Consider the following 17,074-nt stretch of genomic DNA (forward strand, 5'->3'; position numbering starts at 1 on the left):
CTCTCAACTCATAGATCCAATCAATTGCCAAATTTTGTCTTTTGTTTCTGTAAAATATCTTTCTTTGGCATCATTGTTTATTTCTCTGACCCCACAGAGTCAATCAATTGCCAAATTTTGTCAATTATTCCTCCACAATACCTCTCTTTCTTCACTCATTTCAATCATGTCTGAATATATGGGATCCCATTTGAGGTTTTCTTGGCAAAGATAGTGGAGTGGTTTGCCTTTTCCTTTTCTGACTCAATTTACAGATGAGGAAACTGAGGCAAACAGGGTTATGTTACTTGCCCAGAGAAACATAAATAGTAAGGGTCTGAGCCCAGATTTGAACTCAAGTCCTCCTTACTTTAGTCCCAGTACTCTATCCACTGTGCCACCTAGCTTGTCAATACCTCTTTTACACATCCCCTTTTCTCTATTCAAACAGCCACCACACTAGTTTAGACTCTTATCACCTCATACCTGGCCTATTGCAATAGCTGCTGGTGGGTCTGTCTGCCTCAAGTCTCTCCCTACTCCAGTCCATCCTCCACTTAACTGCCAGAGTGATTTTCCTAAAGTGCTGGTCTCACTCTATTACCATCTTGCTCAGTAACCTTTGGTAACTCCCTGTTGTCTTCAGGATCAAAAATAAAGTTTTTACTTGGCATTTAAAGCCCTTCATGACCTGGTTCCTTCCTAACTTTTCCAGTCTTCTTAAACTCTACTCCCCTCAGCAAATTCCATGATGCAGACGTACTGGCCCACTCGCTGCCCATGACGCTCCATCTCCTCTGACTTTACACTGGTTGTTCCTCATGCCTGGAATGCTCTCCCTCCCTACCTCAAACTCTTGGAACTCCTGCCTTCCTTTAAGATTCAGTTCGATATCAACTCCTACAGGAGGCCTTCCCTGATTTCCCCCTCATTCTTCTAGCCCCAGTGCTGATGCTGCTCTTTCTCAGGTCACCTTCCATGTATTCTGTATTTATTTTGTATGTTGTATCAAGTTACTGACAATCCAAAGGACAGCAGAAGGGCACACTGTGGGTGTGAGGAGGCTGCAGCTTATAATTAATGATTAATTATGTGCAAAGTGTCATCAACGTTAGGAATGATTGGAAAAGGAAGTGGTCAGGTCACGTAACCAGGGCAAAGCATGATGCCCAAGGACACCTGTGGGACGGTGAAGGGCCCAGATGAGGGAAGGTCTCTAGCACCTTGGACTTATAGGCCTTCCATGGAGGATTTATAAGAAGATGGGGACAAAAACTGCATGACACACATTAGATGTTTAATAAAATATTTAGTGTTTGGTTGATGAAGAGACCTGAATGGACTGTCATCAGCCTCAGCGGTAAGACTATGCACTTGGAGAAGGTACATCTAAATATCAAAGAGTATCAGAGAATTTAGTGAACATTAGGTTTATTTGAGATAACAATTTTCATAGTATCACAGATCCTATATTTACAACATGGGGTAGGGCTCCCCTCCTTGACACAAGGTATGATCTTTATAGAACCTCATAATTGAATGCTTCTTATTGGTTCGGAGAACATTATTCTTCCTGAGTCTCAGAGAACACAACTAGGTTCCATGGGTGGGAATTTCCAGGAGGCAGATTTAGATTTGATGTGAGGCAAAAATCTTTCTCACTGTTAGAGTTGTCATGGAGTAGAAGCTGGATGAGTCAGGGAGGGTGTAGAGGGGGTTCTCAATCAGGTATGAGCTGTATTAGATGTCTCTGAGAGTCCATTCCATGAAACCCATTATATACACATTCTCTTTCTCTGTCTCTGTTTTTCTATTTCTCTGTGTATGTTGTCTTCTTTCTCTCTCCCTGCCCCCCTTTTCTCTTCCTTTCTATATTCCTCCTCCTCCTCCTCTTCCTCTTCCTCCTCCTCCTCCTCCTTCTTCCTCTTCTTCCTTCTCTCTCAATATAGATAACTATATCTATCTATGAGGTTAGGAAGAGACAAGGGGTTTGGGAAGAGGCATTACTGTTAGACCTACAGATGTTTGAAAATGGAGGTATGGAAGGAAGAGCACAGAAAATATTTGAGAAAATAGGATGGAATTTCCAGTTCAGAATTGGTCAAAATATTTAAAGTCGGTTGAGTGGCTGACCAGTGAGGTGAGTCCTGGTACAGATCTGGTCCTCTGATCTGTTGTCTGTAGATTACCATGGCAAGGGGAATGAATGCCAGGGGGGTTACTGCTGTTACAATGGAAAGCCCTGAATCTCTTTCATTGCAGGAAAGACAGTGCTGGACCCAAAGAGTTTGGTGGCTTCTGTGTGAGTCACATTCTCGTCTATATCCCAAGGGTGACATGTCCTTTCTTCTCTGTTCCCAGGAAAACAAGATTCCCTCTCAAAGCTATGATGATCTGTGTGTACCGTGCTGGGTTGGAAGTCATATAACCTTGCATCCTAGGCCACAAGACAGTGAGTGGCCAGAGATGATTTCATGTTCAGTCCAGTCTCTCTTTAGATGTTTGCCTGAGTTAAAACATTCTGAAGCCCCACTTTTACACACAAACAGAGGTAGCAGTAAAAAAAATCAGCTACCACCCAGCTATGAAATGACTTTCTAAGGATTTAGGATGAATGGGTCCTATTCAAGAGTTTAGGGACCCAAGTTTTGCAGATTTGCCCATCTATCTCACCACCTTTCAATTATGCTTGTTTGCTGCCCTTCCACAGTCCAGTGTGAGACTAACGGGGTGGGGGGCGGGGTATTCTAGGCTTGGGTGACCTGCTCTGAAGCCCCAGGCAGCACTCAGGCAAAATAACCATAGTAGAAGACCCAAACTGCCAAGAGCAGGATGGTGTTGATATTCACCACGTTCCTCCACAAGGGTTTTCGGAGGTGTCTCTCAGTTTCTTCTGCAGAGCAGCCTTCTCCTCCTCAGTCAGCTTGGGGCCTGTCTTTGTCTGCAGCCCACAGAATGCATTCCAGGCCCTCTTGCAGCACCCTTGGGATTCCTCTGGGTCATCTAGAGGAAAGGGAAGAGAGGCAAGCACTGAGGAAATGTGCTCCTAATGGGCATTTCTTCAGGGCATTTCATGTTGGCAAAGGGCCTTACCAGGATGCCATTTGGGTCTCACAGAAGTGCTGGGAGGTGGGCAATACACGTATTATTATGTCCATTTTGCAGATGAGGAATCTGAGACTCAGTGAGTTAAAGTGACTTCTCTGTGGGCACACAGCTAATGGGTGGGAAAGGGAGGATTCAAACTCAGCTCTCCCTGACTCTAAGAACAGCATGCTAACCAGTGTACCCTGCTGCTGGGAGCTCTGAAGGTGACTGGGAGGGAGCTGCTTTTCTGGCAAGTCATCGGACCCCAATGAAAACGTAGCTGTTCCCCGACATTACTAAAGGAAGCAACTGGAGGAAATGAGCCAGAAGGGAGACGGCCCTCCAGAGTAACTTCAGACCTCAGGAATCTCAGGGTTCTGGTCTAAGTTTGTACCACCAGAGAGGAGGTTTCCACCTTAGCACCAGAAGGAAAAAGGGGTTTCCATTTTTCAGGTGGCCTTGAAAAGATGCACAAAGGGAATCTGAGTCCTTCTAAGGACAGATTTGTCTCAGTAGATGGGAAGTTGGCTCAGCCAGTTTGTCAATATGTAAGTCCTTGCTGGAAGGCAGGGCTTCTGAGAGCCCAGGGGAGCTGGATGCACAGAGAGACAAGTGGACAATTAAGTATCACCTTCTTCTCCCTGGTCTCCAGCTTCCTCCTGTCCATACTGCTCAGGATTCAGGTCTATGCGTTCTTCCTGGCTATTGCGGAGAGCCCAGCAAAGGCGGTACAGCTGTCCAAGGAAAACAGGCAGGAGTTAGCCATGTGACCATGGCAATGAGCACCTACCTCTCTCCACAAAGGTGTTAGAATGAACCTCAGATCAAGTGCTGCCTGCCTCCAGGAAACCTGCCTTGATTCTTTCCCAGATCTATGTTCTAAGGTCCTTCCCAACTCTATCACTCTATGTTCTAAAGTCTCTTCTAGGTCTCACATTCTAAGAGCCTTCCAAGAGCTCACATTCTGCCTCCTAAGGGCTTTCCCAGATTTGACCTTCCCTGTTGTAAGACCCCTCCCATCTCTGGCATTCCTGGTTCTAAGGTGCCCCCTCAGCTCTGATATTTCCTGTTCTAAAGTTCCCCCTCAACTCTAACACTTCCTATTCTAAGGTTACCCCTCAGTTCTGACATTTCCTGTTCTCAGACCCCTCCAAGAGCTCACATTCTGTGTTCTAAGGGCTCTCCCAGATCTAACATTCCCTATGCTAAGGCCTCTCCCACCAGCGACATTCTCTGTTTTATGGTCCTTTAAAGCTCTGGCATTCCCTGTTCTAAGGCTGCCCCACAGCTATTACATTTTGTGTCTAAGAATCCTCCAAGAGCTCACATTCTGGGTTCTAAGGACTCTCCCAGACTTGACATTTCCTGTACTAAGGGCTATTACAGCTCTCATATTCCCCATTTAAGGCTCCCTCCGAGCTCTGGAATTCCCTGTTTTAAGGTTTTCTTTCCACTCTGATATTCTACATGCTAAGGCTCCTCCCAGTTTTGATGTCTTATATTTGATGAAATTTTTCTTTACTTTGAGACTCACTTTACCTTTTTACAACTTATTTCTCTGGTTCCTGAATTTGCCCTCTGGGACCACATAAAACAAGTCTTATTCATCTTCCATGTGACTGTCCTTAAATTCTTGAGGCCATCTATCACATCTCTACCCTACCTCACCCCTGAGTAGTGTCTTTTTCCACCTCAATATTCTCGGTCCTTTCAACCTACCCACATTTGGGACATGAACTTCAAGCCCTCTGGCACCCCATTCACTTTTCCCTGGATGGTCTGTACTTTATCCACATCCTTTTAAAATTGGGTCTCCCATCACTGAACACAGTACTCCAGGTGGAGTCCCAGATACTTTACTCCTCTTAGTGAAGGATCCTGAATTCATAGCTGAGGCACAAGCCAGGAAAAGGGCATGATTCCAAGATGAGTAAAGGCAAGCTCATACTTACATGTATGTCAGGAATAGGTTTTGTCAACAGAGAAATACCAAGTGCAACCAAGACTGTCAACGTGAAGAGGACAATGGCAAAATAGGTGTAATGCCATCCACAGATGATGTTGGGACACTGGCTGGGGACCATGCAGGTGCCTGTCCCGTAGGCAAACTCAGAAATCATATGAATTAGGCCAATCACAAGTCCAAATATCATTGCCCAGAAATCCCCCTGCCAAAGAAAGCAAAGGAGAGTGGTTTCAGGGTGCTTTCAGCACGAGGGACCACGAACCACACAAAATTCATTGTGTGGAATGGAAGAATTATTGAAAACCAGAATGGCAATAACAACAAAAAACAACATAAAACTTTCATATGTGATTCTAAGAATGTCAGAATTAGAAGGAAAACTGAGTCCAACCGTGTTTGTTGTTCAGATGGAAAAACAAAGTTCCGGATAACTGAAATAATTTGCCCCCAAGAGGCCTGACTCCCAATTCAGGGCTCTTTCTGCCATACATTTATAATGGATGATCATTAGTATTGTGTCTTATTGCTGTGAGAAATTTGGATTTGGGGACATCCATGAATGGGGGAAGAAGTGGCATTTTGGGTTCCCCAGGCAATCAGAGTCCTCACCATTTCTACACACTGAACTCTTCCCATTCTGACTCACCTGCTCATTACCTCTCTTGCAGAAGATGGCAAGCAGGAAGACAGCTGCAACAGGGGACCCAATGTAGCTTAATATCGATGAAAAGTAATGGACAAGTTCACCATTTTGACCTGCCTGGACTACTGGGATCCAAGCAACACTGAGGGCTATCAGGACGATGATGAACAACCTACAAGCAGATTTCAATCAATAGGATATTGAGCTATAACTCGGGTGAACAAGCTGGGGATTGTTTTATGGTGGGGGACACATTATGCCCCAGGAAGATCCTTTTTCCTTCCCATGAGACCACAAGCCTTGTATTGTAAGGTACTCCAACATCATAGGGATTAGAAAGGGAAAGTAGGCTGTGGGAGAGGGTCAGGAAGTGTTCGTTAATCTTTCCTTCTTGAAGAAATAACATCATAAGGGGGATGTCTTGATTTTTGCTCAGATTGGATTGAAGTCAGGCAGAGCTGCACAAAATCATCAGTCTCACTCTCCCCTCCAGAGTCACCTAAGTACAGTGGCAAGACAAAAGTCAGGATGACTGATGATGCTTGGGGTGCAGTGGATGGCCTGGCCATTTCTAAGTTAAGGTCTTTCCCTGCTCTCAGTTTGTCTGAGGCAACACCCATTTGATGTCTATGGGCTGGGCAAGAATTGAGGCAAAAGGTGGCTTAATTTTCCACCAAAACAATATCAGTCTGGGTGGGAGCTTTCATGGAATGACCAATAATATTTCTGGTCACGGGGATGAAGGAAATAAGGGGAAGGGATGAAGATTGGTTTCCCCTTCTCCACACTGTCAGGCTACCTTTCCTGGTGGCTGCCTGACTTCCTCCCAAATGCCTGTGAGGGTTCATGTGGATTCTCTGGATAATGGTCAATAAAGACATTCTCTTTCCCTTGTCAACAGTGCTCTGAACCTTAGAATTATTAGTAATTTCTCCCTCTTCCTTTCCCCCTCACACTCAATCCATCACCGGTCCAAGCAATTCTCTTCCCCTACAGTTCTTGCTACTGACTCATCTTCGGCTGAGAGGGTGTAGAGCTGGAAGAGACCTCAGAAGTCATCTCAACAGAGCCTTCATTTTGGGGGAAAAGGAAACAAAGTCAAGAGATTTGGCCAAGGTCACACAGCAAGTGGTAGAAGCAGGATTCAAACTCAAGTTCTCTGTCTCCAGAGGTTGTGTTCTCCCCACTGCACCACACTGCCTCCCCAGCATCTTTTCTTCCCGTACAACTTAACAGGCAGCCAACAGTTTGGCTTAGTGGCAGGAGTTCTGGACTCTGATTCCAAAGATCTGAGTTTTATTTCTGTTGTGACATTTCCTGGATGTGTAACCCTAGGCAACTGGCTTGCTTTCTCTGCTTCTTGATTTCTGCATCCATAAAGTGGAGAGAGCAGTGCTTACCCTGCCTTACTCATGGGTTGATTGTGAGAAAAGAAAATTATGAACCTCAAGAGGGAGGGGAGCTGCTCCCAGCAAGCTCCTTGAAGGTACAGAGAAATCCCCTGGGCAGGAAGGGCCATTCCACTTGCTGCTGCATCCTACAACACATTCCTCAAACTTGATTTCCTTTTTTGTTGTTGTTGTATATTCAGGTCATTGATTTCTCCACCTTCCTTTCTCACAACAAGGTGGTACAATTCATAAAGTGTTGAGCCTGGGCTCAGTAAGATCTAACTAAGTTTAAGTCCAGCCTCAGACACTTAGTAGATGGGTGTCCCTGGGCAAGTCACTTAACAGAGACTGCCTCAGTTTAGAGTGCCAAGCCTGGAGTCAGGAAGATTCATCTTCATGAGTTCACACTCACATCTGGTCTCAGACACTTAATGGATGTGTGGCATAGGCAAGTCACTTCACCCTGTTTGCCCCAGTTTTCTTGTCTGTGAAATGAAGTGGAGAAGGAAATGGCTAACCACTCCAATATCTCTGCCAAGAAAACCTCATCAACTACAAGAAGCAGTATTGCTGGGTCACAGGTAAACACAGCTTTATAGCCCTTTGACCATAGTTCCACGTTTTTCTCCAGAATGGTTGAACTCCTCCAATAATGCTTTTGTGTACCTATTTTTCCACACCCTCTTCAACATTTATAATTTTCTTTTTCTGCCATGTTAGCCAATCTGATAGGTGTGAGCTGATACCTCGGAGCTGTTTTACTTTGCATTTATCTAATCAATATGATTTAGGGCATTTTCATGTGGCTATTGATAGCTTTGATTTCCTCTTCTGAAAACTGCCTATTGATATCCTTTGATCATTTATCAATTTGGGAATGGCTCTTTTTTTTTTATAAATTTGGTTCAGTACCTTATTTCAGAAATTAGACCTTTATCAGAGAAACTTCCTGTAAATCTCCCTCCCTACCCCGCCCCCGGAAGTTTCTTGCTTTACTACTAATTTTGGCTGCATTGGTTTTGTTTGTACAAAGTCTTTTTTAATTTCATGAAATCAAAATTATCCATTTTACTTCCCATAATCTTCTCTGTCTCTTTTCTGGATTTTTACATTTATCAAGCATTACATTCGTATGGGCATTTACTAATGTTTATTGTGTACATAATCTATTCCACTGATCCACCATTCTATTTGTTAGCCAGTACCAGATTGTTTTTGATGATCACTGTTGTGTAACATAATTTGAAATTTGATACTTCTAGGCCAGCTTTTTTCACATTTATTTCATTGATTCCCTTGATATTCTTGACCTTTTGCTCTCCCTGACGAATTTTTTTTGCTATTTTTTTCTAGCTCTGCAAAACAATTCTTTGATAGTTTGATTGATTTTGCACTGAATATGTAAATGAACCTAGGTAGAATTGTAATTTGTATTATATTAACTCAGCCTACCCATAAGTAATTGTTCAGATCTGTCTTTATTTGTGTGAAAATGGCTTTTGTAATTGTGTTTCTGTAGTGCCTGGGTAGGCTCCCAACTATTTTATATTATCTGAAATGATCTCAAATAGAATTTCCCTTTTTATCTCTTACTGCTGCTTTTTTGGTTATAGATAGAAATGCTGATGATTTATATGGCTTTATTTTATACTTTACAATTTTGCTGCATTTGTTAATTGTTTCAACTAGTGTTTAGGTGGTTCTTTAGGGTTTTCTATGTATGCAATCATATCATATATAACGAGTGATTTTTTGTTCATTGCCTATTTTATTCCTCCAATTGATTTTTCTTGTATTATTGCTATAGCTAGAATCTCTAATATAATATTAAATAATAGTGGTGATAATGGACATTTTTGCTTAACTCCATATTTTACTGGGAAGGCTTCTAGCCTATCCCCAAGGGAAGGGATTTAAAAAATACTTTACTAGCTCCTTAGGGAGCATGTCAGAAACATTTTGAAAGATCCAAATATATGGAGTCTATACAAAAATACATTTGGTATAAGAACACCTGAGTTCAAATCTAAGCACTACTATTTACTAACCGTGTAACCTTGGCCAAGTTACCCTACCACTTTAGCAATTGGTTTCCCCATTTATAAGATCAAGAGGTTGGATCTGACAATCTCTCAGTTCCTCTACCACATTTCTGAAATACTATGGTCTAGGATTCAAATCTTCCCTATTTCTGTTAAGGGGCCACCATCCCTGGAGTCCTCAAAGCTAGTAATCTTAGTGTCATCCTTGATGCTTCTGTCCCCATTGATTTCCACGTGCAATCAGGTGCCAAGTGTTCCTGCTTCTACAGTATCATTCACGTACACATTTAAAAAAATTTTCCCCCAATTACATACAAAGACAATTTTTAGGATTCATTTTTAAAAATTTTGAGTTCCAAAATTTCTCCCTCCCTTCCTCACCTGTTCCCCCTTTCTGAAATGGCAAGCGATTTGTTCTCAGTTACACAGGTACAATCATGCAAAACACATTTCGTTATTAATCGTGTATTCACATTCATTTTCCTGCTGAAGCTACCACCAGCCTAGTTTGACGCCCCCATTCTCTTTCATTTGGACTATGGCAATAGCCTTGTATTTGGTCTCCCTGCCTCAAAGTCTCTTCCCACTCCAAACTATTCTCCAAACAGTAGCCAAAGCAACATTCCTAAAACACAAATCTGACCATTACACTCCCTCCTACTAAAAACATTCCTTCTATAGCTCCCTATTGCTTTTAGGATCCAACATAATTTCCTCTCCCTGTCATTTTTAAGGCCTTCTACAATCTGCCTTCCACCTACGTTTGAATTTCTTATCATATAATTTCCCTTAGCACATCCTCTATTTTGATCAAACTGGCTGGCTAGCTAGCTACTCCATACACATTACATTTTATCTCCAGTCTCTGTGGCTTTGTATCACTGGTCCACCATGTCAGGAATGCACTCAATTTTCACCTCTGCTTTGTAGAGTCTTTGGCTTCCTTCAAAGCCTAGCTTAGATGCAACTTCCTCCATGAAGGATTACTTGATTTCCCCCTCCCCCCAGGCATTAGAGTACTCTTCCCCCTGAAATTGCTTTTTAAAAGTATGTTTTATTCACTAATCTAGGTACATGGTGTATCCCTCCAACAGAATAGAAGACCTTTGAGGGCAGGAATTAGTTTTTCCCCATTTTTGTTTTCCATCTCCTAGAACCTAGAAGAATAGCTTACATATATTAGGTGCTTAATATATATGCACTGAATTTTGGAAAGAATCTGTTACTATTTGAGATTACAGAGCTAAGAAATCTTAAGCTAAGATTTCTGTAATTTAGCTGTGCATCACAAACATGGCTTCCTAGGTCTTGCTAGCCTACTTCTTCTACCCAGAAGGCCATCCATCCTGTTCACTTCTGTATCGTGTATAAAAACATAGGTTTTATGGAAGAGAATTCCAGCACACCCTGGCCAAGATGTTCACAGGGCTATGTGAGCTAGGTGAAGCAGTGGACAGGACGCTAGGCTTAGATTCAGGAAGACCTCAATTCTAATCCTTCTCCAGACACTGACTAGCCATGTGACACTTGGCAAACTGCATGTGCTCTCACAGGTTGAATTTCCTCATCTGTCAAGTGAGAATGTTAATAGCACCTACTTTACAGGGTTATTATGAAGATCAAATGAGTTGATCCATGTAGGTCCTGCTACCATAGAATATTTATTATATATTATAATAATATATTATATAGTGTTAGCTATTATTATCAGCTCTGTTACCTTCCTGCTAGCAGGAGCTCTCTCTCTGATGCTTGCTTTCGGATTTTGGTATAGATGTCGATGGTGAACAGGGTGCTGGCACTATTGAAGACGGAGGTGAGGGAGCTCATGAGTGACGCCAACATGGCAGACAACATCAGTCCCCGAAGTCCTTGAACCACAACCAAAAACAGAGGAAATTATCTTCTTCTGCACTTCGGAGCCAATGTCCATGGCTTTATGCTGTCCTTCCATAGTTTCTGAACCTTTGAGAATTATTCAAGCGTGGAATGTCAGAGGTGGCAGAGTCTTAGATCAGAGAGTGGCAGAGTTAAGATAGACCTTAGAAAGAGAATGTCAGGCCTGGAAGGGACCTTAGAATATGGAATGTCAGTATTGGAAAGTACCATAGCACAAAGAAGGTCAGAATGTCAGAGCTGTCAAAATGAGGGCTGACCCATGCTCAATTTGCATTTCATACCTTGATTGCCTCAGCAGCTAAGCTACACAGTGGATAGAGTGCTGGGCTTGGAGTCAGGAAAACTCATCTTCCGGAGTCCAAATCTGGCCTCAGACACTTAATAGCTGTGTGACCCTGGACAAGTCACTTAACCCTGTTTGCCTAAGTTTCCTCAGCTAGAATATGAGCTGGAGAAGGAAATGGAAGTTCACTCCAGAATCTCTGCCAAGAAAACACTATTGGGGTCATGAAGGGTCAGACACTACAGAAAACCGATTGAACACACACACACACACACACACACACACACACACAGAACTTGAGTGTTTATACATTTGGGAAAACCTTGATATGAACAATACTTGTATTTTATTTTGGAGATTTCCTGGAATAATTTCAGATGAGTTTGATGACCCAAAAATGACTCCAGAGACAAAATGCTTTCTTGACACACCAGATATCTGTATTTTAATTCTAGCCCTTTTGCCTTACTAGCTGTGTGAGACTAGAAAAGTTCCTTCACATATTTGAACTTTGGCTTCCAAGGGGAAGGGTCTCTGATCATGCAGAAGATCTTGGACCAACTTAATTAGGGACCTCTCATAACCCTAATAAATTGAATATGCTTGGAGCTCATTCTCAATGACTTTTCTTATTGATTAGAATTTTACAGCCCACAGCTTGATGTTAGGAAAGACATCCTAACAATGGCCATTAACCCAAAGTAGAATGGGCTGACATTGTAAGCTGTTAAGCAGAGACTGAGTGACTCCTTGTTGGGTATAATGTAGAGGGAGTTCTTAAGGCCATATTGGAATAGATGACTCCTGATGTCCTTCCCAATCCTGCAACTCAGTGAAAAATGGCTCCAATACTTGCCAGAGACCACTCGATTCACTGCTTATGGCACCCTATGGTGGTTGACATGAAGATCCCACAGAAATACTTACTATTGGGCATGAGCTCCACCACCAGCTTTGGGTAGGCTATGTTGGTGCAGCCTGCGCTGGTGCCACAATGTTGCTCACACTCTGAAGGTACAACACAGGTGATTTCATCTGTGGAAAAAGCCAGAGAAAATTCCTGTCAGCCAGAGTCTAAGCAGTGAGGAGAAGCAAATCCTCTGGTGTAGCAGCTGGAAAGGAAGCTTCTGAGTGTCTGCCTTGGCAGGGACTGATGGGCTTCAATATCCTTGGGCCAGGGCATTCTGCCTAGCAGCTCCCAAGTAGAAGTGACCCACTTGAGACATGTGCTAATTTTAGAGCTGGGGCTAACAGCTAGAAGGGCACAAAACCCTGTCCCTCTGCTTCCCACTTTTTCATTGAGCTCTCCCAGGATGTCTTGACTCTTAAAAAAATATTAAAAACATATTTTATTGCTGTTCTTGTTATACCACTTGAAGACACTGACTTGTTTTTGTCTTTGTATTCCCAGAACCAATGACAAGCATTTGATTGATTAAGTCACACCTATTTCTGGGGATTTAAAAGAAAAGCCTTCTGCTCCTGCCCCAAGATTGAACAAAGAAAAATAAATCCAGTACAATCCAATGAAGTGACTTCATCTTATAAAGTGTACTATATTCTTTATTTAGATCCAGCTTTTTTCATATTTGGGGGGCTGTCCTGGATCCCTTAGGCAGTCTCATGGAGCCTGTAGACCCCTTCTCAACAAGGTTTTAAGCATAAAAAAACAAGCTCCACAGGATTCAAAAGGAAACTAATAACACTGGAGCAGAGCTATCAAAAGAAGTGTTTTTCAGACCCCTACAGGCCAAGAAACCCTGATTTAGAGAATATTTCTCTGTAATCGTTAAATCAGTAAATCAACTTGTATTAAGTGTCTATTGTGTTTCAAGCACTATACAAAGCACTGGGGATACAAAAAGAGGCAAAAGACTATTCTCAAGGAGCTTACCATCTAGTGGGGAGAAACAACATACGAACAAATGTACACAAAGAAAATTCAATAGGAAATGATGGAAGGCACTAGAATTAAGGGGTATTGGGGAAGGCTTCCTGTAAAAGGTAAAGATTTAGTTGGGACTTAAGAGAAGCCAGGAAGCTTAGTAGGTGCAGTTGAGTTCCAGGCCTGGGGGGTCAGCCAGAGAGAATGCCCGGAGTTGGCAGATGGGGAATCTCATTCATGGAACAGCCAGGAAGCCAGGGTCACTAAATCAAAGAGTACATGTAAGGGGATAAGGTGTAAGAAGAGTGGACAGAAAGGAGGGGGCAGGTTATGAAGGGCTTTGAATGCCAAACAGAGCATTTTATATTTGATCCTGGAGACAATAGGGAGCCACTGGAGTTTATTAAATAAGAGAGCTTTAGGAAAATCACTTAACTGGATCATTTGGAATGGGGAGAGACTTGAGGATGGCAGACCCCCCCCTCTCCCAGCAGTTACTGCAACAGTCCAGGCATGCCGTGATGAAGATCTTCACTAGATTAGGGGTAGTGTCAGAGGAGAGAAGGGAATGTATTTGAGAAATGCTACAAAGGTGAAATAAACACACCTTTTTCTCTTCATTCTGCTGATTTCCTTCTGCCTCACTTTGTACAAGTCCTCCCAGGTTTTCAGGAATTTCTCATAGTTTTCATTGCTAACAGCATATTAATATTCTAGCATATTCATATGCCTCAGCTCTTTTAGTCATTTTCTGATCAATGGGCAGGCACTGAATTTGTTTTCAGTTTTTTTGCTACCACCAAAGTGGTGGGGATGTGGTGTTCTGGGAAAAATAGTACCTTGGGTACCTTGGGTACAGTCTGCCAGTATGCCAGGCAGTGATGACTGCCAAGGCCTTTTTCAGGGATGTTGTCCACTTTGGTATCCACCTGATTCATTTAATTCTCACCTGTGACTCCAAGAAGCTGTAGCATGTGCAGTGGCCACACCCTAGTAAACCACTTTGGCAGATGTATTAAACTAGGCTGAGGGTAACTGAGGAGTCTCAGACCTGTTGGTCAATTAAGGGGGTGGCTATCCCAAGCATGTGAAGACTTCTCCCAGTGAATTGGGCACACTAGAACAAATTGTCCCAATGGCCAGGAGGTGGCTAAACTCAGTGCTTTGGAGTGCTTAGAAGTTGGTTAGACATCAAAGATGCCAAGGTCCTCCACTCCAACCCTAGCCATCACCAGTCCTCTTGACTTTTGTCTTGCCACTGGAAGAGAGAGTGAGGCTGACGATTCTCAGACATGGCAGGGAGTCTTTCAGAGGAATGAAATAAAAAACAGCAACAATGGTCATTTACTACTGAAGACTTGTGAGTTTCATGACCTTCTCATCACCAACACCATCTTCCATTTACCTAAACACAATAAAACTTCATGGATGCACCCTAGCAGAAAACATTGGCATTTAATAGACTATATCATTGTAAGAAGAGACAGACAATATGTGAGCATGAGGAAGATGATTTGTGGTACAGAGTGCTGGACTGATTATAGACTCATCCCCTCCAAGCTAGAGATTCCTATTCAAAAAAAGCTGCAGCCCCAAGGCAAGATAAGTATCAGAAGATTTAATGTCAACAGATTAGAGCACTGCTCTGAACTGGAACAGTTTGTTGCTAACTTGGAGGGAAAGCAGAACCAACATATGGTTGGCAACAGCAGAGGAGAAAGGGAGTGGGCAACTTTCAGAGAGTTGGTGTGCAGCACTGCATTAACTCATGGGGACCAGAACACTCACAAACATCAAGACTGGTTTGATGAAAATGATAAGGAAATTCAGAAGCTGCTAAATATAAAATGAGAACTCCACAGGATTTGCCAGCAGGAGAGTTCATTCATCTCTAAGAAGTCAGTGTTTAACTCCAAAAGCAAAGTACAGGAGAAGCTGAGAAAGATGCAGGATTCCTGACTCAGTAAGAAGGGAGATGAAACTCAGTTTTACACTGATAGTAACAATGCAAAGTGATTTCATGATGCCCTGGAGGCATTTTATAGGCCAAAGACCTATGGTGCACCTCAGTGCTGATGGAGCTGCATTGATCAGTGATAAGGACTGATCCTGGCGAGACAGGCTGAACACTTCCACAATGTTCTCAACAGAACATCAGCAATTAATGCAGAAGCCATTGACTGTCTACCTGAGGTTCGAGTCAGTGCATCTCTAGCCAAAATTCCAACTGAAGAAGATGTTTTGAATGTCATTAGGCTTCTCTTCTATGCCCTGGAATCTGATGCTGATTCTATCCCCGCTGAGATTCACAAGGCAAGGGGTCCACTGCTCATACAAAAGCTTATTGAAACTTTTTGGTTATATGGAAAGAGGAGGTTATCCCTCAGGAGTTCAAAGATGCCTCCATTTCCATATCTATAAAGGAAAAGGAAACAGACTCTCCTGTGACTGTCATGGGTTGTGGGGGTGGAGGGGGAGTTTCTTTGTTAGTTATTGCTGCCAAGATTCTTGCCAGACTCCTCCTTAGTAGACTGATCTTCACCTGGAAGATGGTCGTCTACCCAGGAGTTAGGGTGACTTCAGAAAGGGCTGAGAAATGGTCAATATGGTGTTCACTGCTAGACAATTCCACGATCAGAACAGAAGTCTATATACAATGTGCCTGGATTTAACTAAAGCCTTTGATGCTGTCAGTCATGAGGGCTAATGGAAAATTATGTCAAAACCTGGTTGCACAGAGAAGTTTATCAGTATTGTTTGCCAATTTCATGGCAGCATCCTTGTCCAGGTCCGGTATATGGATGATGCTCTCACACTTTCCAGTCACCGATGGAGTGAAGCAGAGCTGTGTGCTTGCTCCCATGCTTTTAAGCATTAAATTTTCTGCACTGTTGTCAGATGCCTTCAATGAAGATGAAAATGGCATCAAGGTGAGCTACTGCACTGATGGTAGATTATTTAACTTGAAAAGGCTACAACCAGACTAAAGTGGAGGGAGAATTTGGTATGTGACTTTTTGTTTGCAGATGATTGTGCATTCAAAACAGCCTCTGAGGCTGAGATGGAACAAAGTATGAATTGATTCTCTGTTACTCGTGCTAATTTTGGGGAAACAATTAACACCAAGAGAACAAAGTATCTCCACCAGCACGCACCATACCATCCATATGTAGAACCATGGGTTACTGCAAATGGAGAAATATGGAATGCTGTGGATGAGTTCACTTTCCTTGGCAATATGCTTTTCAGGCATGTACACGTAGATTATGAGGTTGATGCACACTTTGCCAGAGCTATCTCACTGTTTGGGAGGATCCAAACCAAAGTTCAGAGAGAGAAGAGGTATTAGACTGCCTACCAAACTGACATTCTATCGAGCCATTGTGCTGACATCATTGTTGTATGCCTGTGGAACATGAGCAGTATGCCAGTACCATGCGAGGAAACTGAATCACTTCCATTTGAACTGTTTTAGGAAGATTCTGACAATTACCTGGCAGGATAAGGTACCAGACACTGAGGTCCTTTCTGGAGCTAAACTGCCAAGCAATCAAACTCTACTTCAGAGAGTGCAACTCTGAATAGCTGGCCACGTTGTTCAAATGTCAAATGTACGCTTGCCTAAAAGACTATTTTACAGAGAACTCACACAAGGTAAGCACTCATATGGTGATCTGAAGAAGCAATACAAGGACCCTCTCAAGGTCTTTCTGAAGAACTTTGGAATCAATTGCATGACATGGGAGACACGGGCAAAGAACTGCGTAGCACCCAAAAAAAAAGGAAAGTGCTCTATGAGGGAAGCTGAATTGCAGCAGCTCCATAGAAATTTGAGATGCGCACACTCCAAATGTTCATATGGACTATTTGTGCCCTACCTATGGTAGAGCATTCTGGTC

The 17,074-nt window shown here is 42.8% G+C and overlaps 1 protein-coding gene across 1 annotated transcript in view; it reads right to left on the minus strand.

The window, feature by feature from the left end:
- Window positions 1–2,824: 2,824 nt before the first annotated feature.
- Window positions 2,825–17,074, minus strand: part of LOC118855500 (solute carrier family 5 member 4-like) — a 55,153-nt gene continuing 40,903 nt past the window's right edge. The window contains exons 11-16 of the mRNA XM_036765608.1: window positions 12,218–12,325; window positions 10,829–10,979; window positions 5,679–5,847; window positions 5,019–5,234; window positions 3,698–3,800; window positions 2,825–2,982 (exon numbers count right to left, since the gene is read on the minus strand). Coding sequence (XP_036621503.1) covers window positions 2,825–2,982; window positions 3,698–3,800; window positions 5,019–5,234; window positions 5,679–5,847; window positions 10,829–10,979; window positions 12,218–12,325 — 905 coding nt within the window. The remainder of the gene's footprint in view (window positions 2,983–3,697; window positions 3,801–5,018; window positions 5,235–5,678; window positions 5,848–10,828; window positions 10,980–12,217; window positions 12,326–17,074) is intronic.

This window comes from Trichosurus vulpecula, chromosome 1 (genome assembly GCF_011100635.1).
Source record: "Trichosurus vulpecula isolate mTriVul1 chromosome 1, mTriVul1.pri, whole genome shotgun sequence".
Taxonomy (NCBI): domain Eukaryota; kingdom Metazoa; phylum Chordata; class Mammalia; order Diprotodontia; family Phalangeridae; genus Trichosurus; species Trichosurus vulpecula.